Below are 23,775 nucleotides of genomic sequence, written 5' to 3'. Positions count from 1 at the left end.
CATGTCCCCGCAGCAATGTTCCAACATCTTCCCAGAAGACTGAAGGCTGTTATAGCAGCAAAGTGGGGACCAACTCCATATTACTGCCCATGATTTTGGAATGAGATGTTCGACAAGCAGGTGTTCACATACTTTAAAAAGTCTGAAATTGACTTTAGCTAAAACATGCTAATTACATAAATACATGTAGCCTAATTATTATTTTCAGCAAAGCTATGTCTACTGAGGGAGAGGAGCTTCTTAACATCTTGACAGAATCCTTTGTTTCTGGGATCCAGTTATCTTGCTCATTGCACCATATCATTGTTCTTATGGCCGGGAGAACACCACAATGGTTACTACGTAAATGTGCCAAAACCTACAGTGGTTTGGGCTCATTTCCCACATTTCTGTTCTACTGGGACAGCAGCCCATCCTTCCAGAGAAGATGACACATGACAGGAAATCAGTGAGAAGAAGCCAGAGAAACGTATAAGGAGTCAAGAACACTGCCTAGGAGTTGAACGGGTATTGTTTTTTTACAGGATTTTACGACCCGTGTTATGACTTTTATTCTGATGTAATCCCAAAGTTGATTTGTTCGAAATTGTTTGATTTACTGTACCGCTAAGTGTAACCACTCATTTAAAGGGAATAAGTATTTCGCAACAAATTCGTGTACATTCCTAGTCCATCAATGACTTAAAACGCATGAAGCAAAGGCGCCGATCGATGTCAAAATAAAGAGACATAATTCAGCTTTCGCAGGTCTGATTTTATTTGATTAGTACGTCCATACGGCCTAACCCAGGGAGCTAGCATGCCATCATATATCTCGAAGACAATGTCTCAATGACTTTCTAATCAAATGACCTGTACATCAGTGCTTATAGCATGAGAGGTTTTGGAGAGAGGTCATTTCTGTCTCTTTATCTACAGTAACTGTGGTCTCAAAGTAATGATCCACTACCCATGATTGATGACTTGTCTTGTCTTTTTATTCATGCAGAGATTGAAACATCAATCGAACCCGGAATCTGATCACTCTTCTTTTTTTCTCAAATCAATTTAGTTTTTCTTTGCATATGCAAACCTTTACTGAACTTTTGAGCGGATAAATCTGTACGATATAATGCAAATTCCTTAACATACGCATGCAACGTTGCAATATCTGGCCCAATAGATGAATTACATTCAAACCTTTATAAGGGGGATCCAAGTCAGTCATCTGTGCCCTCAGTTCAGGGATATATTTATCAGAATATAAAAAATCACATGGCCACAGTGTTGTGAAAGTCTAGAGTCAGCCATGAAAGGAAGACATATTAAGAGTTAACGATGGAGAGCTTGACCCTGAGAACCATAAAGGGCTCCTTTGAGGTGTATTGAGCTTTCTAAAGCCTCAAGCTTTATTTCGCTGCCCCATTGTCCAGAGTGTCTGTGTCACACACCTCCTCTATGTCCTGTAGGCTGGAGGCATCCGTATCATCCCCACCGCTACTCTCACTGTTCTTGAAGGCGAGGCCGCCCATGAAGGGGTACACGCCCAGACTCTGGGCGTAGAGGTCTCTGATGTTATGGTAAGGGAGCTCCAGGTCCTGTCTCTCGGACGCCTTTTGACTCAGACACAGGCCCTCCTCAATGGCTTTGTTCCTCTGGTAGTACTTGGAAAACTTATTAAAGATTATGGTGATAGGCAAGGCAACCACCAGCAAGCCGCAGAGGATGCACAGGGTGGCCACTAGCTTCCCCAGCAACGTAACCGGGCAGGTGTCACCATAGCCCACGGTGGTCATGGTGATGGTGGCCCACCACCAGCCCATGGGTATGGTGCCCAGCTCAGTGTCCTCCTCCTCTTTCTCTGCTGAGTAGATGAGCACGGAGAAGATGGAGATGCCCACAGATAAGAAGAGGAGCAGCAGGCCCACCTCGTGGTAGCTATGGCGGACAGTGGCGCCAAGCGCACGCAGACCCACCGAATGGCGGGCCAATTTTAGGATCCTGAAGACGCGCATCAGCCGGAGGACCTGCACCACCTTGCCCACGTTCTCCAGGTTCTCGTTCTCCTCGCTGTTCTCATCATCCACCGTCTCAAAGGCCAGCGTGATGTAGAAGGGCAGGATGGAGGCCACGTCAATGATGTTCAGGGTGTTGCTGAGGAACTTCCTTGGGGAGGGGGCTACGATCAATCGGATGATGAACTCGGCCGAGAAGCAGACGATGCAGACCACCTCCAGGATGGCCAGTACGGGGTCCTCGATGTGTCTCTCGTTCTCGTCCAAGATCTGAAACTCGGGCATGCTATGGACGCACATGGCCACGATGGAGGTGAGCACAACGCTCAGCGAGGCCACAGCGATGATCTTGGATGAGAGCGAATGACCGGGGTCCTCTAGCCTAATCCACACGTAGCTCCGCACCTCGGCGCACCACGCCCCCTTGAACTTCTCCAGGTCCTTGTCCATGGCTGAGAGCTCTTCGAAGGACGAGTCCAAGCTGGGCGGCTGCACGTCGTCACTTTGGATGTCCCAGTCGCGGTCCTCAATGTACTCCTTGCGCTCCTGGAACCAGTTACTGCAGCAATCCCCTAAGTGGAGCTCCTGGATGCCCCAGTACTCAATCTCCTGGCTGAAGGAGAAGACGCATACCTCCTCCATGATGTGGATGCGGCCTGTGCGGTAGAAGTTGATCACGCTGATGAAGATGTGGGGATTGCGGTCAAAGTAGTACTCGCGCTCGGCGGCACTGTAGTCGTCGCATAGCTCCAGGATGGCGTCCTCACTCCGGCAGTGCAGCAGGCGGCCCAGGCGTGTGTGGGGGAAGCGGAGCAGCGTCTCCTCTGCCACCTCGTGCCGGACACCTCCCACGTTGAGGTATACCTGGTCTTCCTCATTTCCGCATCGGTGGAGGACTTGCCCATATCCCATGTTGGTGATGATGAGCCATAGGCCACATGGGCAAGGAGGGGGAAGTGCTGGTGGGAAATGTAGTTTGGGATGATCAGCCTCCGGTGGCTAGCGGTGAGGTTAAGGCTCAAGGGTCCATCTATGAGGAGGAGAAACATTCCAATTATCAATAGTCATTCTACCACCCATTTTAAGTTTAAGGAATAGGGTTGTTCCATGTGATCAATGACTTTCTGACTGCAACCCTTTTGATTTGAACAAAACCTTCCATACATGTTTTCCCACGGTAGAAGTGGTCAGAAAGTGACTTTTAGGGCCTGAATGCCATAACCTTTAGGAGATAAAGGTGCTCATATTTCACACTGCACCCTACCATTAGACATCCATGTCTTCATCACTGAAAAGGATAAACGGATGAGTTTGATATCATTTGAAAGCCTACAAACAGGCTGGTCAAACAATTAGATCATTTCTTGAATAAAAAAAAAACATTTTTATAATAATGTCTTTAACCTTTAACATCAATTATCAAAAAGCTTCATCAGAGGTGTTTGTACCCACCATCGGTTGAGACACAGCGTGTTCTTGAATAGGTGTCATGTTTTGGCTGATAAATGTACTACAGTGTCAATAAAATGTACATTTCAACTTTAAAATGGTACCACAAAGATGGTTGTCGGTCCACACATCAGATTATGTTGACTTGAGTGGGAATATCCATGGTCTTCAATGAAACTGTCAATTTTGAAACATTTCCATTCAAGTTGACATTTGATAGCGGGTGGATATCTTTCTGGTAGTAATTGGAAGTTCAAATTTAAATTAAATTTCAATGGTGTACCATCTACATTGCATTGGTCTGAAGGGATAACTCCATTCTATGAATTCTGTTTCTCTGATTGAAATGACACCCACCGTGTATTCAAGAATATGCTGTCTCAGCCAACACAAACACCTCAGATGATGTACAATAGGGTCTAACATACTTTTGGTCATGTAGTGTATGTTGACACCTGCTCGTCGAACATCTTGCTCCAAAATCATGGGCATTAATATGGAGTTGGTTCCCCCTTTGCTGCTATAACAGCCTCCACTCTTCTGGGAAGGCTTTCCACTAGATGTTGGAACATTGCTGTGGGGACTTGCTTCCATTCAGCCACAAGAGCATTAGTGAGATTGGGCACTGATCTTGGGCGATTAGGCCTGGTTCGGAGTCGACGTTCAAATTAATCCCAAAGGTGTTCCATGGAGTTGAGGTCTGGGCTTTGTGTAGGCCAGTCAATATCTTCCACAACGATCTCGACAAACCATTTTATGTGTGGACATTGCTTTCTGCACGGGGGCATTATCATGCTGAAACAGGAAAGGGCCTTCCCCAAACTGTTGCCACAAAGTTGGAAGCACAGAATCGTCTAGAATGACATTGTATTCTGAAGCGATAGGAAGGGGCATGGCCCGAACAATGAAAAACAGCCCCATACCATTATTCCTCCCCCACCAAACGTTACAGTTGGCACTAGAGGGTCTCGGAGGGTTGAGGGGAAGCTCTCGGGAACTGTTGGGGGATCTTGGATGATTGGTGGCCTAGCTGTTGGGAGCTTGGGCCGGTGGCCAATAGGTTGCTGGTCCGGCTCCCCGATTTGACTTGGTGGGAGATCTGTTTGATGTGCCCCTGGGTGGGGCACTTGACCCTGGTTGCTCCTGTGGGTTGCTCTGGATGGGAGTGTCTGCTAGATGACTGAATGTAATGTAAATGTTGAGTGGTTTCACAGCAGGTAGATTGAATATTAAAACATACAATCAAATAAAAATGTAATATTTCCATTCACTGGCCTAGCCCAAACCATGAAAAACAGCCCCAGACCATTATTCCTCCTCCACCAAACTTTACAGTTGTCAATATGTATTGGGGTAGGTAGCATTCTCCTGATATCTGCCAAAACCCAGATTTGTCCGTTGGACTGCCAGATGGTGAAGCGTGATTCAGAGAAGGGGTTTCCACTGCTCCAGAGTCCAATGGAGGTGAGCTTTACACCACTCCAGCCGACGCTTGGCATCGTGAATGGTGATCTTAGGCTTGTGTGGGGCTGCCCGGCCATGGAAACCAGTTTCATTAAGCTCCAGACGAGCTGTTCTTGTGTTTAGAACTCGGTAGTGAGTGTTGCAACCGAGACCATTTTTACGTGTTACGTGCTTCAGCACTTGGCGGTCCCGTTCTGTGAGCTTGTGTGGCCTACCACTTCGCGGCTGAACCGTTGTTGCTCCTAGACGTTTCCACTTCACAATAATAGCACTTACAGTTGACCGTGGCAGCTCTAGCAGGGCAGAAATCTGACGAACTGATTTGTTGGACAGGTGGCATCCTATGATAGTGCCACTTTGAAAGTCACTGAGCTAGCTCTTCAGTAAGACCATTCTACCGCTAATGTTTGCAAATGGAGATTGCATGGCTGTGTGCTCGATTTTATACACCTGTCAGCAACGGGTGTGACTGAAATAGCTGAATACACTATTTTGAAGGGGTGTCCAAATGCTTTTGTATATATAGTGTATGTGAAAATGTGAAAATTCTGAGTTTACACTTTTTTTTGCAAAAATGTTTATTACAAAACATTTTCAGTCAATTATAAAATAGTTTGACAACCCTGTTGGTAAGCTTTCAAAAGATATCAAACTAAACCGTTTATAATTTTCAGTAATGAAAACGTGGATGTCTCATGGTAGTGTGGGGTATGCAAGAACTTCAAGCACCTCATCTTGTTTTGGTGTTCAAGTCCAAAAAGTTCATTTATGACCACTTCGCACCATGGGCAAACATGTTTGGAAGGATTTGTTCAAATCAAAAAGGGTACAGTCAGAAAGTGACGGAATTCATATAGAATGAGTCAATTGCTGTATAAACTTATCTGTCCTCTTGAATCAGCCTGGTGTCATAGACTAGACATAGTAAATGTAAATCCAGGACACTGAAATAGCATGATATGTTACGTTTGGTATGGTTAGACGTAGACAGGAACATAACAGGAACATCTAGTAACTCAAAGGTTGCAAGTTTCAATCTCATCACGGACAACATTAGCTGCTAATTAGGTCATTAGAAATGTATAAACTACTTACTACATTTTAACATGTTAGCTAACCCCTTTCCCTAACCCTAACCTTAACTATTTTAGCTAACCCATCCCCTAACCTTAATCCCTTTAACCTAACTCCTAAACTTAACCCTTACCCCTGCCTAGCTAACGTTAGCCATCTAGCTAGAATTCCTAACATATTATACATTTTTGAAAATTGGTAACCTATTGCACGTTTTGCTAATTCATAACATATAATATTAATTGTAATTTTAAACATATACGAAATGAGTGATGGACAGCCACAAATGAATACATACCATACGTGACATAACATGTCATACTAAATGGTGTGGTTCAGATTTATGTAGTGAATAATACGATATGCTCTGAGACCAGGTTGCTTGAATAGCATTCCTAGGACACATTTGACTGCTTTTAAAACCAATAATATATTACACCATGAAAAGTTTCTGCCCTGAGCCCACCAATGTTTATATCAACATGCAATGGCTAGCATCAATGGGAAGAATATAAGAATAGAGTGCGTGTTGTGTGTTGATAGGCATCGAACGGTGATTCAGTACTATCACTTCCTCAAGCAGGCTAAAGTACTAGATTATCAACAAGGGAATCGAATTACAGGCCCTCAGCACCAGAGAAATAGGACTTGACAACAGGATGAAATGGGACTTAACATCGAGCAATTATTTGAAAAATATAATCTTCTTTTTTTGCGGAAAACAAACTATTTCGACAAGTGTTATTATGGACCCCTTCATCCGACACGGGGCCGCTAAAGGACTATTTTGGTTAGTCTTGAATGGCGACTGTAACTTTTATGTAAAATTAAACCTGATAGACTACAATTGTTTTATTTAGGATATACTTGTTTTTCTCTTTTACATTTGCCTATATACAGTCTCAAATACCAATTAGACACAACAATGTAGGCAATCAATTCTATTATATTCTATATTAGGCAAGCATGTTCAAACAAATCGACATGGGCTAAGTTCAACATGATAATAATACATAAAGAATACCTGCTCCTGTGCCCTTTCTTTCCATTAAAATAACTTTCCGAGTACTGATTATCCGATTATTCTCATCTCCAAATAAATAGTAGTCCCATGCTTCAGAAGGAATTATCCCTAAACCGAAACGTTGTTGGTGCTCGGAGCGCGCCCGCAATAATGATCGGACAGGGAGTGTAGCAGGCTGAATCACGCAGTCCGCTACTCCGACAAGAACGCACCAATAAAAACGGCGCGAGGATTTTGTGGTCCAAAGCCAAGCAATGGTTTCCTTCAATCTCCGAGAGGGGAGGTGCATCGGATTTGGTGGCGATTTTAGCCTTATGATTAAGTGTGCAAATGTATTTTTAATGCCTCGTTTTTTATTTCAGTAAAACAAATCTGTAAATATTTGACCTGCATCGTTGAATTTTCCGTTTTCACCTTTAAACCCGCATAGTGATTGTCTGGCCCACCATTGATGGGCAGATAATCAATTATGAGTGTCACCTGTTGTGCTGCTATATAAGTATAAGTGTGAGGTACAGGAACTATAGGATATACCTTTGGTCAAATATAGGTCACAGCTATAGCATGGTTCTGAGACAAACGAAACGGCTGTTCTACAATGGGTCATTTTCTTGGATCTGGGTTAGTAGTGGGCCTAGAAGAGCCCTATGCAACCTACACATTGGACTTGTCTTCATTTTCGATTTAATCATTTTTCAAATGCCTTACAGGTGGTTTTGCCTATTGATGGTAGCTGAGAGCATACAAGCACAGACACCTTCTACAAGTAAGATTACCGTATATTCAGGCACTAAATGTTTGACAACATTTGGACTCCCATTTCCAGATGACCTCAACCCTGAATGCCTGGGGAACATTATTTGTTTGATTGTGGATCCCCTTTACAGGAGGTTTGAAGTTGACGTTATTGTTGTCAGTTTGACTCTTTGAATCTCTTTCATAATTTCAGCATTGTAATTGTACATGTATTTGCAAACTTATACTTTACACCCTCACCAACCCTTCCAGATGACCTGAAAGTCATAAACCTGATGCCCAGCCTGGCTACTCTGTGTGGAATGAGTGTGAAAATGGACCCGATGGGCAATGTCATGTTTGCTTCTGTTCTCCTCTGAGCGAGTACTCTGTCAGTGTTGCCAACTTAGTGACTTTGTTGCTATATTTAGTGAGTATTCAGACCCATCTTGCGACATATTTTCAAAAAAAATCGACTAGTGACAAATCTAGCAGTGTTATTGGAGACTGACGTGAAAGCACTTAAGGTTCTTACTCTTCTCAACGAGCAGCGGGCGCTGCCGTGGGCCCCGTCCTCGCGCAGCAGTCCCTCCCAGCTGCAATCAGAGCAGGAGATGTTCACCCCTCCGTGTCCAGACTGCAAATGAATCGTGCATGCGGGAAGCCGCCGCTGGCTGATCTCGCCCTGGCTTACATTCAAGGCAGGATGTAAAATGTTCTTTGTCTAAAATAAAATCGCTGCACAAAAATAAATCACTGCATTTGACTCACAGCCTCAGTCACTTACTCACCTTGTCCACTGTGTGCCTCTCTGTGACATAAACTAAACATCTAGCTGGCTAGCTCATGTCTCAGTCAACTGTACGCTCAAATACAGAAAGTAGTGAGAATCCAACCCTGAATTCAAAGGCTGGTTGACGCCGTTTATTGAAGATGATACACGGGCACACTGCCTGTATTGTAAGGTTGATTTCTACACTTAACTTAGTGATGTAAAAAAACACATGACAACTCAAACATACTCAAAAGGCAAAGCCTTAAAATGGTTCCAGCCAAAACTGCCATTTATGGTTAAAAAAAATTGACTGCAAAAAAGGCTGAGGCCACCATGGCATTAGCTATCACTGAACACTGTTCCATGCTGGCATGTGATCACATTGGAGAAGCATGTAGAGCTGCTTTCTCAGACTCCACTGCTGCTACCCACTTCAAAATGCACAGGACAAAGTGCACCAACATGATTAATGGTGTTCTAGCACCATACTTTCTGGAAAAAGTTGGATGCAGATGTGGGTGACCAGTGTTTCAGCCTTGATAAGTCCACGAATGTAAGTGTTTCTAAGTACCTGGGGGTTGTGATAAGGTACTTTAGTGACACCAAGCAGACAATTGTATCAACATTTCTGGGGCTTGTTGAGTTGGAGGGAGGAGATGCCAAATCCATAGCCCGTGCTGTTGTGGCTTTTCTCGAAGTGATGTCTCCTGGGGATAGGGACTGACAATGCCTCTTATGACAGGGATTAACAATTGGGTCCATAAAGAGCTGAAGGATGAGTATGGCCTCATATCTGATTCTTATTCGCTGTGTGCCACTCTGCAGCTTGGTGTAAGTCATGCTACCAATGACACCATCCCCCTTTAGTGTGGAGTACTTGGTACGAGAGACTTCACTGGTTTTCAGTGTCTCCAAAGCGCAGGAAGACCTACAAGGCCATATATGAAATCAACTGTGGGGAGAAACCTGTACAGATATCCAAGGTGTGTGCCACACATTGGCTCTCCATTGAACCCATGGCTGAGGTTTTATACTCCATGTACAGGGATCCTCAAAACATATTGTATCTGACTCTATCTGACTCTTTTGAAGGTAGTGCTAGGTGAGGTACGGTAGTGCTGGGTGAGGTACAGTAGTGCTGGGTGAGGTACAGTTGGCCATCAAGGCTTTTGAGGGAGAGCAAGTAGATCCTCTTAAGCTACTTGACAGCTTGGGTAGCCTGATCAAGTCTGTGAGCAGCAGGGTGCTGAATCCACTGGCAAATGTTGATGTACTCAAAGGGCCAATAGATGGATACATCAGTCCCAAACCGTACCTTGGTTACCTTTTTGAGTCAAAGGCAGCTGAGCTCCACCTTGCGCCTGAGGATGAAAACAATGTCCGAAAGCGGTGTGTAGCCTTCACCATCTCCCTCACTAATGAGTTGAGGGTGAGACTGCCGGACAACATCGAAGCATTGCAGTATATGTCAGTTTTCAATGCGGAGGAAACTCTAAAGCACAATAAGAGCCCTGGAGAAATAGAAGAAATAGCCAAGCTCCTTGGCTACTCCCCTGCAGAGATAGACAAGATTGTCCAGCAATGATGTGCCATCCATCTTAGTAAATGGAATGAGACAAAAAACACACTGGGCTTCTGGAGTGAGATTTGGAAGTTCAGGGATGCAGCTGATATCAACCCGTTTCAAGTACTTGCCATGGCTGCTGTGTCTGTGTTGTCCTTACTACACTCAAATGCTGAAGCTGAGAGAGTATTCAGCTTGCAGCTTTTTGGCTCATCAGCTGCTTACTCATTTAAGTCAGCTCCCTCAATTGCTGAATCTGCCATAGAGAGAGAGCCTTGACCAAAATGACAATGACCCACCCCACTCTTTCTGTGAGCCAGCACAGCCTGTGTGTGTGGAGGGGGTTCTGGGGGGGGCTGTTATTCCTCTCTCCTACAGCGTCCATCACAATTACATGCACATTGACAATTATGCAAATTAGGTGATGGCGTCATTTAGCGACTTCTAGCGACTTTTAGGGCAGCCAATAGCTACTTTCCTTACTGAGGAGTTGGCAACACTGCTCTGTGTACAGAGTAGGCAAAACCTGTAGCTATACCCTATGGGCCTCCCGAGAGATTCTGTGTGACCGCACCTACATGGAGGTAAGTGAGCAGAGCATGCCCCAATGGACTACTGGGGGCCAATGTTACGCCAAAGGCATTACATGTTCTGTTTTAAAGGCAAATATGCGCTGGAAGCCAAATACTCCATCTACATGTGACTCGGTTATTATTGCAGTATGGTTCTAGAGACATACATCCCACTACTTCATATCGCATCAATAATTTCCCGTGCAAAATAGACACTTGCTGTACACTTAACAGTTGCAGCGGACAGTATTTTTCAGTAACATGTTTGTGGCGTCAATGTTGTGTACACAGATGTTAGGAGACGCAGATGACTAATTAGCACAGATTACTGTCTTGTCTGTTTTCTGTAACAAGGCGGTGTGTGAGCCTTAACCCTACAATGGTATGTAGTAATCAAACATAGTCAGAGGAACATTGGCTCTTCATTGTGTTTTTAGGAGAGCAGACTCAAATTGACAAGACTATTAAGAAATTAGTTTCCTATTGTATGGGAGGGAGAATATATTGCCATATACTCTATGAGCAGTAATGGCCTTTCTCCCCTAGGTGTAGGTCAGGAGTATTCCAGTATTCCAAACCGTCCTTGAGCTTAAGGCAAGGAGCAGCAACCTCAGAGGTGCTGAGGTAGCTACGTTTCTTTAATTCCACTGCAAAATGATAAGTTGGCACCGGACAGTTTGCCTTTAGTAAGAACTTGATTAATTCATCTTTCCATTTCCTAAAACAGGATCTTGCTTCAGGATGCATGACAGCAGTGGTCTTCAGTCCTGGCAAGAAGGTCATGAAGGTGGGTGAGCTCCAAAGAAAGGGCTATGCAATAGGCAACACTCCCACACAGCTAGTGTTGAGGAGCCCTGATAATGCAGAGGAGATGTACCTACAGGATGTAAGTGGACTTTCTCCACTTCCTCCATGAGCTAACTGTTTATCCACCTATGTTTTCTATGACTGGGTTGTGTTCATTAGAGCAAACGTTTGGAAACCAAGTGGCCCTACCTGAACTTGTCAAGGTGTTCGTTTTTCGCTCTGTGCAACATTTTACTACACAGTGCCCTACTGAGCACAGTCCTGGTGTGGTTGCCCCCTGAACAGGTTGCTGGGGTTCCGATGAGGCTGATCTCAACCTTTGAGCAGAAGTGGCTGGTGACTCGAATAGATGCCACTGCTGATTGTACAATACCAGGTTGAGTGAACTATTGGCACGACTACCTAGGTAGTGTTCAGTTGGGAGTTTTGAAACAAAGAACTACCTGCATTTGTCAAAGGGCACATTTCTTTTATTTGCTACAAGGTTCCATGGTCTACTGAAGATGTCCTTGGCATCTTGTTTCAATGCAGGGGCAGTGGCCTTCACTCCATAAATGATCACCTGGTACATACCCAGGCACCTAAACCCACTGATCTCCTCTGATGCCTTCACCATGTTGGCGGTGTACATGGTGATTGATGCCAAGAGACTGGACGCTGAGGAAATGGCTGCCAGAAAGTACTACTTTTCAGTCAGTGACGCACTTGTCAGTGCTTTGCAGTAACACTTCTCCCTTTGCCTTCTTTCAGGGGAAAACTCTTAAACCTGTCTTGTGTAAAATATATCTTATCAAGCAATATTACTAAATGATCACTTGACTATCTAACCGAGCCATATTCAGGATGACCACTACTTTGTCACTTACACCATTGAGTCCATGCTTGAGTTGCTGTGGATTGAGGAGGATGCAAACAAGGACACCAGATACAAAGTCCTCCTCCCTATCACCACACCTCTGGCCAGGCCTCCACAAGTTCGCAACTGAGTAAGGTTTAGTTTCAAGGTGCTGTTGGGATGCTGGGTCCTGTTCATTAGGCACTAAAAGGTAGACAATGTACTGAAACATGGTGGGATTATCCCCAAAATGCAGGTTTCTGCTAAGCATTTAAATGATTTATTTTGTGCCAATGAACAGACACGCCCTTGTAAGCTGAGCAGCCAGTGTTTGTGTTTGAGTTGGGGACTTTCAACATTGATGTGGAGCTGCTGAATGTCACCTTTCCCATCGGTATGCTAACTGTTGCAGAGTGCAATGCCAGAGGCTTTAATGTTCAGGAGCACAGATCCCTGGACAACACCTTGAAGACCTTCACAATGGAAGTTCCCTTTTCTGACCCAGTGGTCTTTAAGGAGGTAGTTTTCGCTCTCTAAACACAAAGCCGCTTTGCCTAATAGGTATGGGTCAACAAATTGAGCGACTGTCATGCCGTCTTCACATGCAAATGGTGCTTGATTTTAAGATGCGTAGTAGTTGAGGAATGTGGCAACATTGCTTTTTAGAAAGATTATAACTCGTTTTCTTATTCCTCAATGTACTTGACATTATTCCTTGATATTGAATAGTTACAACGCTATCAGTTGACCAATGCTTTTAATTTACAGTTGCAGTCGGAAGTTTACATACACCTTAGCCAAGTACAATTAAACTCAGTTTTTCACAATTCCTGACTTAATCCCAGTAAAAATTCCCTGTTTTAGGTCAGTTAGGATCACCACGTTATTTTAAGAATGTGAAATGTCAGAATAATAGTAGAGTGATTTATTTCAGCTTTTATTTCTTTCATCACATTCCCAGTGGGTCAGAAGTTTACATACAGTCAATTAGTATTTGGTAGCATTGCCTTCAAATTGTTTAACTTGGGTCAAACGTTTCATGTAGCCTTTCACAACCTTTCCACAATAAGTTGGGTGAATTTTGGCCAGTTCCTCCTGACAGAGCTGGTGTAACTGTATCAGGTTTGTAGGCCTCCTTGCTCGCACACACTTTTTCAGTTCTGCCCATAAATGTTCTATAGGATTGAGGTCAGGGCTTTGTGATGGCCACTCCAATACCTTGACTTTGTTGTCCTTAATCCATTTTGCCACAACTTTGGAAGTATGCTTGGGGTCATTGACCATATGGAAGACCCATTTGCGACCAAGCTTTAACTGATGTCTTGAGATGTTGTTTCAATATATTGACAATTTTCTTTCTTCACGATGTCATCTATTTTGTGAAGTGCATCAGTCCCTCTTGCAGCAAAGCACCCCTAAAACATGATGCTGCCAACCCCGTGCTTCGTGATTGGGATGGTGTTTTTCAGCTTGCAAACATCCCCCTTTTTCCTCCAAACATAACGATGGTCGTTATGGTCAAACAGTTCTATTTTTGTTTTATCAGACCAGAGGACATTTCTCCAAAAAGTACGATCTTTGTCCCCATGTGCAGTTGCAAACCGTAGTCTGGCTTTTTTTATGGTGGTTGTGTACACTGTACCGCAGGACGTTGTGTACGCTGTACCGCAGGACTATGCACCACTTATATTGACTGTTTCCTCTTGTTAACAATGATTGCCGCGAATGCCATATTTGACATGAAACCATGTTTTCTTTTTTCCCATGCAGTCTCTGCAAAAAGTGTTCAGCTGTGTATTTGGAACCTGTTCCCAACTTGCCAGGGTCGTGTTTATTAGGGCGCACTGTAAAAATCAATGTTTTATCATGGACAAGTTCAAGTAGTGCCTCCCTGTTTTTGTACTTTTAGTTCCACCATCAGTCACTGGAAAAAGTTATCCTGATCAGTTATCACTTTGAACTATGGCAACTTAGGAGCCCTTCGTGGTTGTGGTTGGCAAGCGGCTGCTGACCAAGGAGCTTGCTCAACAGTATTTAAGAGGGTGACTCAAACATCACTATCACAGTGCCCTTCTCTTCACCAAATACAGTGTTTTGAGGTATGATGCGCTCCCTGAACACGTTAAGCTAAAATTCTAAATGAAATTGACTAATGAATGCTCAAACTGTTTCCCAGTCTGTTCACTCTTCATTTATCAGGAGCAGACTGGATGTGACTGAATCCCTACAACATTACCATCAAATACTTCACCCTGGCTTGCAGCTTCAAAACTCTAACTGGTTGGTTCTAAAAACAAATACTGCAGAAAAATGGCCATGACATGACTACCAAACCTGGGTTCAGATATGAATTGTTTTCTTTAATCTGAGCCTAATTGTAGTGCCAGATGGGCAGAGACTTTACTTCTGGACTGTTGCCCTGTGGTAGGCAAGCTCAAATGAAGCAAGTATTGGAACCTACCATTTGTTTGATACCTGATGACTACCTGTCCTTTGCCCCAGAGTGTTTCTCTAACAGGACGATGGCTGCACTGGAGGTGAAGGTGGAGTATGCTCCCAGTCTGAACCCTAGTCAGCTGAACCTGAGTGACCCTGCCTGTGGCCCCACCTACAGCGATGACCACTTTGCCTACTTTCACTTCACTGTCAACTCGTGTGGCACCACCCGGAAGGTACAATGACCCTGAGGTGATGGGGACTTCCCTTCTACAGGCCCTAAAGTAAATGCTACTCTTATAGTTCATCAACAATGTCACGCTGTATCAGAATGAAATCTCATTGCCAGATGAACTTGAGGGGAAGACTAATGCAGAAACTTAAGACTCGGAAGAATATCAGCTAGTGGTTACACAAATCATAACATTTATAATTAATATTTGTATGCTTTTATCACCAGTTGCTCAATAATCTAACCTCCATCTTCTGCCAGTCATAAACTCTGGAATTACGGGTGCTGCAGTACCCTCACCCCAAACATCTTCCTGTGGCAATACTACCAGTGTAGGCATGTTTCCCTTAACCTAATGAGGGATGGGAGAATACTCTACTGTCCTGCTGCTACGTGGTCAATGTCACCGCCACGCTTTCCTTCCTCACCAATGAGACTGGGAACAGTCAGCTTATATTCAGAATGAGACTCACTCATGGTAAGAGTGCACTAATTTCAATTTGACACCTGGACTCTACATTTTAGTCAGTCCTGATCTGAGGATTGAATATTCCATCATTAGCATACATTTAGCAGGTCTCCTTCACTGCATTTATAGCCTTGATAAAGTGCAGAAATCTAAGCAGTATGGTCAAGGCTTAATCTTGCCTTCTGATTGCCTGGGTGGAAATATTTCCAACCTGTAATGCTTCCACTTATCCAACCAGCTCCGATCTGCAGAGGAGTAGTTATGGAGGAGGTGGTTGGTGAATTCAGCAGAAGCCTTTTGTTGATGTAGCATTTGGTATATATTGGTATAGATTGGTCATGTTTATTGAGGCACAACAGGATATGAGCATTTCTTATTGGATAAGTACAAGTACCTGTTTCATGGACACTAAACACCCCCCCGGTTTTCTCTGTGTTCCAGATGCCTCGTATAACTCGTTCCACCAGGAGGAGGACTACCCAGTGGTGACATACCTAAGACAGCCTCTGTACTTTGAGGTGGAGCTTACCAGGTCCACTGACCCCAAGGTGGTGCTATTGCTTGACCACTGCTGGGCCACGCTCAACAAGGACTGACTCCCAATCCAGATGGAATCTCATTAATGGGTAACTTGTTCTATTTTTGACCCAGATAAGTGTTTTGGGTAGTGGGTTACTTTAGATTTAATGCTGACTTAGCATTCCAACCCTGATGTTCACTTTTTTTGAGTGCATTATTTCAATCTAAATGAACATGGTTGTATTCAGTAGATCTTTCTAAAAAGTTATCAGAATATGTAGGTATGTTAACTCCTTGAACCTGCTTTGTAGTATATCCCCTCAGGTAGGGCCAGCCTTAACAGGCTATTTCTAAAGAATTCAAACCAAACCACCATAAGACTTCATACACAAGGTGGTTTTGGTTACAGCTTTTTTTATTTGTCTGCTTAACTTGGTTCCTGTCTCCACTGGCAGCTGTGAGAAACCGGAGGCTCTGTACCGTGTTGTCTTCCACCCAGTGGTGGCTGACTCCAGGGTCCACTTCCCCTCTCGCATCAAACGCTTTGAGGTCAAGATGTTCTCCTTCACCAAGGATGTGAATTATCTTAATGGCCAGGTAAAGTTCACAAAATAGTTTCTGTTTAGGTACATTTTGTTTGAGTGGTAATCTTCCCTTTGTCCATTGTGTTGAGCACATCTGTGACGTCAGTAGTCCCTCTGGCCTCTGTGGTGGACAGTGTGTGAACCAGGACAACAATGAGAAAGGTATGGATTGATTTTCAGACTCTGTCAAACACAACTGAACTAACAGGTTTTTCTCTCAACAGGGCAACGACCTCAAAGACATCTGAGGAGCATCCCATATGTTTAATCTGGACAGGTTCTTCGTGTGTAAATGTCCTAATGTGAGGAGAGTTCAAATAAAATGTTCTACATGATTTGGTTTCATTCACTTGCACCTCAATCTATCAATTGCTCTAATTTGGATTTTCATCAGGCATGGCAGTGTGAGTGGGTCAGAAACAGTAACTTAAAGATTAAGGTAGCTTTAATGCTCATCTGGTTATTTGCATTCAACATCAAGGCATATACTTTAGTCATCTGACATGCATAAATCAACCCCTTTTGTAATTCTGCAACTCGGAACCAGTTTTAAGCTGCAAACCAATTTTCCATCTGAGGGAAAAGTAACTTTTAAAATAAATATTTGGTATAAAAGCAGAAGAGAATTCCAGTGTAGTAGGAAGAAGTGACTCAGTGTTCCAGCATGTTGTACCCCCCCAAAGTGATGCCAGCGGGGTGGTGACGCTGAGCTCCAAGGCTGTGGATGGATGTGAGCCCTGACTACAGCGGTGATGGTCTTTCAATTTTGGAAGTAAACCGATTCCAATTTTTCTCTTCTGACGCATGTAGAATTGCCATTTTGGTTTACTTCCTGAATGAACAACCTAATTCAACGGTCCATGCATTGAGTTTACTGCTGTTTAGGCTGTTAGTGCTGCTGAGTCCCAGGGTGAGACGGCGTGGAGTACTGGTATCTAGCCTGAGGCAGCATGTGATGAGTCGGGTCAGTCATTACACCAGTCAGTGCTGCTGAGTCCCAGGGTGAGATGGCGTGGAGTACTGGTATCTAGCCTGAGGCAGCATGTGATGAGTCAGGTCAGTCATTACACCAGTCAGTGCTGCTGAGTCCCAGGGTGAGATGGCGTGGAGTACTGGTATCTAGCCTGAGGCAGCATGTGATGAGTCGGGTCAGTCATTACACCAGTCAGTGCTGCCGCAAGACTGGACTCTGTTGGGATCCTCCCTGTGAGGTGTTCACAGTAAGGTTGATACTGCGGGATAAGGTGATCCTCTGTGCACATGCTGTGACACTATCCACTAACCGTGTTGCTTTTTCCCTCCCGACAGTTGTGCAAACTCCTGTTGAGTCTTTCAAGGTGAATGCTACTCGTCAGAGGGTAGGACCTGGAAATGTAAACGCGTGGATACTTTTCCCATTCCAGACGCACACACTACAGCTTATCACTAGTGTAACACATGATCAGTGTTCCTGGCAGATGCCCTCATCCCATGTAATTGTGCGTAAGACTAGTTCATCAACGACTCAAAGTTGGCCGTTGTGGGAGTGACTATAGGTGTGACCTTTCTGTAAAGTGTTTCATTTAATATGTAATCACAACTGTGGCTCTGTGCTTGTGGGGTTGTCCACAAGCACAGAGTTATATTGTAAAGTATAACTCTGTGCTTGTTATATATATTGCAAAGTTATCCAAGTTATATTGTAAAACATGTTTTTAAGTGTGGTTAGGTTAAATCATATGTTAAGAGTAGAAATGGGCAGTGTTTGACTTTGGCTGTGTTAACAGACTACCACTGGTTTACGGGGAAGGTGTGAGGTTGGTAGATTAAACCTATGCGCTGGTAGTTTCTGTTGGCTAATCTGAATACAAAGTTTGAAAGTCCACCAGACTACTCTTCACATCTGGGCGGAGTATCAACTGAATATTCATGAATATAAACTTCACTGATTGGTAGCTGTTCAATAGACAACTTTCCAAGTCAAATTTGCACTCAATACTGTATGGTCCTGCCTGACAAATGCACAATTACACTTTTTGTGACTGTTGTAATAGTCTCAAAAGGAAAACAACCGAGTGTCATAAATGATGGATCATTAGCTTATACATTAACTTTCACATCTAGATGGTGGGTGTGGATCCAGAGACAGCAAGGGTTCAAACTATAGAACCCAGTTCCTACATTTGAATATAAAAATGTATAAAAAAAAACTATGCTACATTTTATCCCTGGGACCCTCAGGATGACAAATCAGAGCAAGGTTACTGAATGTAAGTACATTATTTACCTTAAGAGGTGAATGTATCGAACCAGTTGCCGTGATAAGTTTTTTATTGTTGTGCACTCTCAAACAATAGCATGGTCTTTTTTCACTGTAATATCTACTGTAAATTGGACAGTGCAGTTAGATTAACAATTTAAGCTTTCTGCCCATATAAGATGCGTCTATGTCCTGGAAAGCTTGCTGTTACTTACAACTGTCATGCTAATCACATTAGTGCACATTAACTCAACCGACCTGATATAGGAACACCCATCATGTAGAGGTTAAAGGACTTTGTATATTTAGCCCCTAGTCCTGCAATGAAGTCATTGCAGATTCTTTATAATTTGCCTAAAATTCAAAATGTTGTCATATCCAATATGGCTGCCATAACATTTAGAGGTTAAATCACCTGTAAATATGAATTATGTAACACTCATGCCTCAAACACCTGTCTGCTTTTACTGTAAGTAGTGTTCTGTCTTAAGTGTTTCATAAGGGCTCTTGGTATATCATGGGAGTGTCACTGCCATACCTGTTTGAATAGCTCAAGCAAACTAGTTTTTCAGTGTGTTTATGTTTTAATCTCATTCACACTCACAGCATATTATCATATAAGTATTTCACAAGCACAGTAGAGTAACTAAGTTACAGGAAAGCAACCTGTAATACCCTGACTACACCCGACTTGAGTGTTGCAACATAAATTTAGAAATCTATATTATTCAATTATTCCACACACACTGCTCGTGTGCGTCAACAAGCGTCTGTGTTGCCAAGGGCTAAGGTGCAAGTCCTGCCTCTCCCATCTCCTCATTGGTTATACCAATGACATGCCATCTCCTCATTGGTTATACCCACGTGGGTGATTGAAAGACCAACTGTGTTGTCGGACGTGGACGTTGTGGTAATACTATGAAAGTTTAGATGCCAATCACCATATAAGTTCAAAGAAGAAAAAGCCTGGAAGTAGGAGAGATGACTAGAAACGATTCGGTTGACCATTTTATGTGTGGATTAATTGTCGGAGTAGAGGACCTTGTGCATTTCAGGTAAAATAACAACTCAATGTTTATATTCCAGGACAAATTAGCTAGCAACATCAAGCTAGCTAAATTGGACAAATTAGCTAGCAAGTGCTAGCTAAATTGCCAATAATGTTTAATGCTGTTCGACCTGTCCCCAAATTAATATAATTGGTTCAGAATTTATTTTGATATTTTAACCTGTGTCATGATTGCGTTTGGTGTGGGGGGACAAAATAAATGTATGCACAATGGCGCACATGCACAGCCGGTTTGGGTTCCGTCCAGACATCCCCGCTTTCCAGGGACAGTCCCCGTTTTTGGTGGCCTGTCCCCAGCTGTAGCTGTCCCCAGAAATGTCCCCGTTTTTAACTGTGCGTTAAAAACAGACCGCAAAGTGAAATAATATTTTACATGGCAAGAAAGACCAGGCAGCAGAGCCTACTGGTTGACGTCTCAATCGCGTTGTGCTTGTTTTGGCCAACAGAGGGGGCTACTCGCTAAAGCAGCTTCATTCACTCTTCTTCTACTAACTACTTGCTCGCACTAGTTTTAGAGAAAACTGCTGTGGAAAACTCGGCCAGAAGCTAGTAAGTGTCAAAGTGAATCCACAACATCACCATAAACGTCTTCAAGCCAGGTAAATTACAATCGTTTGAGATACTAGCTAGTAATGTTATAATGTCACAAATTATTATATAGATAGCATATTTAACCTTATAGAGCAGATAATCTATGTAGACTAAGTTAGTAAATTATCTAGCTCGCTAGCAACTGTCATGGTAACGTTAGCTAGGTTAAAAAGCAGCCCATCCAACGCATGTGAATGTTTTGAAATTATATTCAATGAATGCACAATTAATTGAGAATATTTATTTGTAGATTACAATTTTAATGGTTTGGCATTATAATAGTAGTTTGAAAATAGAATTTGAAATTTTCATGGATAACATTAGCATAATGATTTCTGTTAGAGAGTGGAGAGGAGGAAGACTGGATAGGAAGAAGAGTGAAAGAGAGAGAGGAGGAAAGGTAAAGATATGATTACAGAGCCCGCCAATTTATTATTTCCAAACAATGTTTTTGAGATGAAATACAAAAATGATGCAAGCATTGGGAATCTGTTAACCAAAGTATTTTATCTAATAGTGTATTATTTATTATTACAGATTGGAGAGGAAGGAGAAGGAACAATTAAGGGAGTAAAAAAAGTGAAGTGAGGAGAGTAGAAGAGTGAGGTGGAAAGGTGAAGAGAAGGAAAGGAAGAAAGAGCAGGAAGATGAGTGAAGAAAAGAGAGATTGGAGAGAATAAAAAGTTAAGAGTAAGAAGAGTGACACAATGAGAGTGAAGAAGAGCAGACAGAGGTACAATGGTTCTTTCCAAGAAACGAAAAATGCCATTTTAATGGCAACATGAGAGAATTTCCGTTTATACGCTCAGGTCAAGACGATAGAATGGTTCACAGAAACCTTTGTTATTCCTCTTTTTCCAATTGGTAGCGGGGGAAGAACGGCAGTGAGTGGTAGAACATCAACAGACGAAAAAGCATAAAGCCTTTCTGATTGGCCGTGTTGGTATGCACTCTGTCACCACATTCTTCAAGAAGGTAGAGCCTTCCCAAGAAGAGTATGGTTTAGCTGTGCAGGAGGGTGTCTTTGCATACCACACTATGCAATCATAGTTACAGATCTATGGACTGCACAGCACAACTGACACGGAAGCTTTATGAGCCAAAGTTTACATGTGCTAGGACAAAATGTGACACCATAGTGAGTAAAATATATGAATGCAGCACATCTGTGGAAACAAAACAGCTTGATTTTGTTGAATTGAAAGGAGAAACAGCAGAGGAAATTGCATCCGAGGTCCTGGCGGTCATCCAAAAATGTAACCTGGAAAACAAAGTCGTGGCATTCTCTGCCGACAACACAAATACCAACTTTGGAGGAATGAATAGGCCGGGGCGGGTTAATGTCCATACCAAAGTTAAAAATGCTCTGCAGCGGGAGGTGATTGGCTGAGGTTGTCCTGCCCACATCATTCATAACACGGTCAGAACAGCTTTGGATATGATTCCCCTTGATGTTGAGTACCTGCTCACAAAGATATTTTATTTTATTATTTTCACCGTCAGAGTAGAAAGACTGAAGAGCTTTGGTGAGTTTGTTGGCCAGGAGTACCATAACATTTTAGGACACTGCGATGTTCGCTGGCTGTCCATGCTCCCTGCTCTAGAAAGGGTGCTGAAAATATATGTGCCATTTGAAATCCTTTTTTCTTTATGAAGACACATGCCCTGTTGTCCTGTGAACAATGTTCGAAGGTCCATTGGCTGGCCTTTGTCCATGGAAACCTGACCTTATTCAGTGACATGATCAAGATGCTTAAAGGCCAGGACCGCTGTGCTGTGGAGTCAACTGCAATTCTGAGAAACGTTGAGGCAAAATTGACTGCAAGACATGATGACAACTTCATTCCAGTTTTGGTCAGAGGACTTCTGAGAGAGCTAGAGGAAAATGGAGCAATGTCTAAAGAGAGCTTTCTTGAAACATCCCAATCATTCTTCACTATGGGTGTGAATTACTTGCAAGCATGGGGAAAGCACACAAATAATCTAAAATATTTACATGGTCTCCTTTTGAAAAGGCAACCTCAGCGTGAAGAGATCCAGAAGGCAGCAGCCACACTGCAGGAAAAATGCCCCAATGTGACCATCGATGAGGATGTGTCACGCCCTGGTCGAAGTATTTTGTGTTTATCTTCATTTATTTGGTCAGGCCAGGGTGTGGCATGGGTTTTTGTATGTGGTGTGTCTGTATTGGGATTGTAGCTTAGTGGGGTGTTCTAGTTAAGTCTATGGCTGTCTGAAGTGGTTCTCAATCAGAAGCAGGTGTTTATCGTTGTCTCTGATTGGGAACCATATTTAGGCAGCCATATTCTTTGAGTGTGTCGTGGGTGATTGTCCTTAGTGTCCTTGTTCCTGTCTTTGTTAGTTTACACGAGTATAGGCTGTTTCGGTTTTAGTTACGTTCATTACGTTGTTTGTATTGATTCGTGTTTACGTTTGTTTATTAAACATGGATCGCAATCTACACGCTGCATTTTGGTCCGACTCTCCTTCACCACAAGAGAACCGTTACAGGATGCATTGTTTGACGAGGTTACTGGCCTGCAAGAGTTCCTAAAGGGGGGATCACTTGAAGAATGGAAAACATCTGAGACAGCGCTTAGTCAGATATGGAGCATGGTGGTTACACACTTCAAAGAGAACAACATCCCACACACTAACCTGGCTAAATTAGCGTCTGTTGTCATGTGCTTACCTGGAAGTAATGCACCAGTCGAGAGAGTGTTCTCCCAAATTAATGATATATGGACAGCAGCAAGAAATAGGTTCACTGCTCCGACCATCAAGGCCGTGCTTATTGTGAAGACAAACTTCATCGTCCCCTGCCAGGAGTTCATGGAGAAGCTGGCCAAAGACTGAGCAATCCTGAAGAAAATACATTCTTCTGAAAAATATACAGATTAGGTTGGTATAAGTATGTTATGTAGTTACCAATCTCATCAGCATCTTATTTCTTTATTATGATAAGTATTTCACATATACTATTGTCTGTTGTTTTAATTTTTCTCATGTTCTGTTCTTATTCTACCCAGACTACCAGGACCACTGAATGGCTGTTCAGATCAGACAGTTCTGTCTTGTCTGTAGTGTTTCTGTAATATAGTTGTTTTCTCTGACTACCACAGTGTGTGTGGCTGTTAGATTAAATAAATGAAACCGGAATTGTCTCCCTTTTTTCTTTCATCAATAATAACATTGGATATTTTAATGGTATATTGACCGCCAAACTGGAAATGTCCCTGTTTTTTTTTCTTCAGAAATCTGGTCACTTTACTCTAGCAATGCTAACCTTTCCCCAATAAAACGACATGTGCAAGGTTGATTCAGTCTGAGGTGACAGGTCATG

General features: G+C 43.1%; 1 protein-coding gene, 1 long non-coding RNA gene and 1 pseudogene across 3 annotated transcripts; 2 read left to right on the top strand and 1 right to left on the bottom strand.

Annotated features, from left to right (window-relative positions):
* Positions 1 to 733: 733 nt before the first annotated feature.
* Positions 734 to 8,361, bottom strand: LOC112249939 (potassium voltage-gated channel subfamily S member 3). Of its 2 annotated transcripts, none has more exons than XM_024419691.1 (2): positions 8,276 to 8,361; positions 734 to 3,024 (listed from the first exon to the last, which is right to left on the bottom strand). In XM_024419691.1, exon 2 carries the CDS (start codon positions 2,904 to 2,906, stop codon positions 1,389 to 1,391), a length of 1,518 nt encoding a protein of 505 aa, XP_024275459.1. In that variant the 5' UTR covers positions 2,907 to 3,024; positions 8,276 to 8,361; the 3' UTR covers positions 734 to 1,388. The 2 variants fall into 2 exon arrangements, with proteins under 2 accessions (XP_024275459.1, XP_024275458.1); XM_024419690.2 differs by lacking the exon at positions 8,276 to 8,361 and adding an exon at positions 7,006 to 7,213.
* On the top strand, positions 7,538 to 8,375 carry LOC112249940. Its single transcript, XR_002953454.1, has 4 exons — positions 7,538 to 7,626; positions 7,716 to 7,771; positions 8,014 to 8,170; positions 8,292 to 8,375. It is a non-coding gene; the product is annotated as an uncharacterized LOC112249940 (long non-coding RNA).
* Positions 8,376 to 11,396: 3,021 nt separating this feature from the next.
* On the top strand, positions 11,397 to 16,776 carry LOC112249833 (annotated as a pseudogene).
* The last annotated feature ends 6,999 nt before the right edge of the window (positions 16,777 to 23,775 follow it).

Source organism: Oncorhynchus tshawytscha, linkage group LG05, assembly GCF_018296145.1.
Source record: "Oncorhynchus tshawytscha isolate Ot180627B linkage group LG05, Otsh_v2.0, whole genome shotgun sequence".
NCBI lineage: Eukaryota > Metazoa > Chordata > Actinopteri > Salmoniformes > Salmonidae > Oncorhynchus > Oncorhynchus tshawytscha.
Note: the sequence above shows the minus strand (reverse complement) of the source record. Positions and strands in the feature narration are given on the sequence as shown.

Excerpts from the sequence above, each read along its gene's own strand:
- LOC112249939 (XM_024419691.1), bottom strand. The coding sequence starts at position 2,906 with ATGGGATATGGGCAAGTCCTCCACCGATGCGGAAATGAGGAAGACCAG.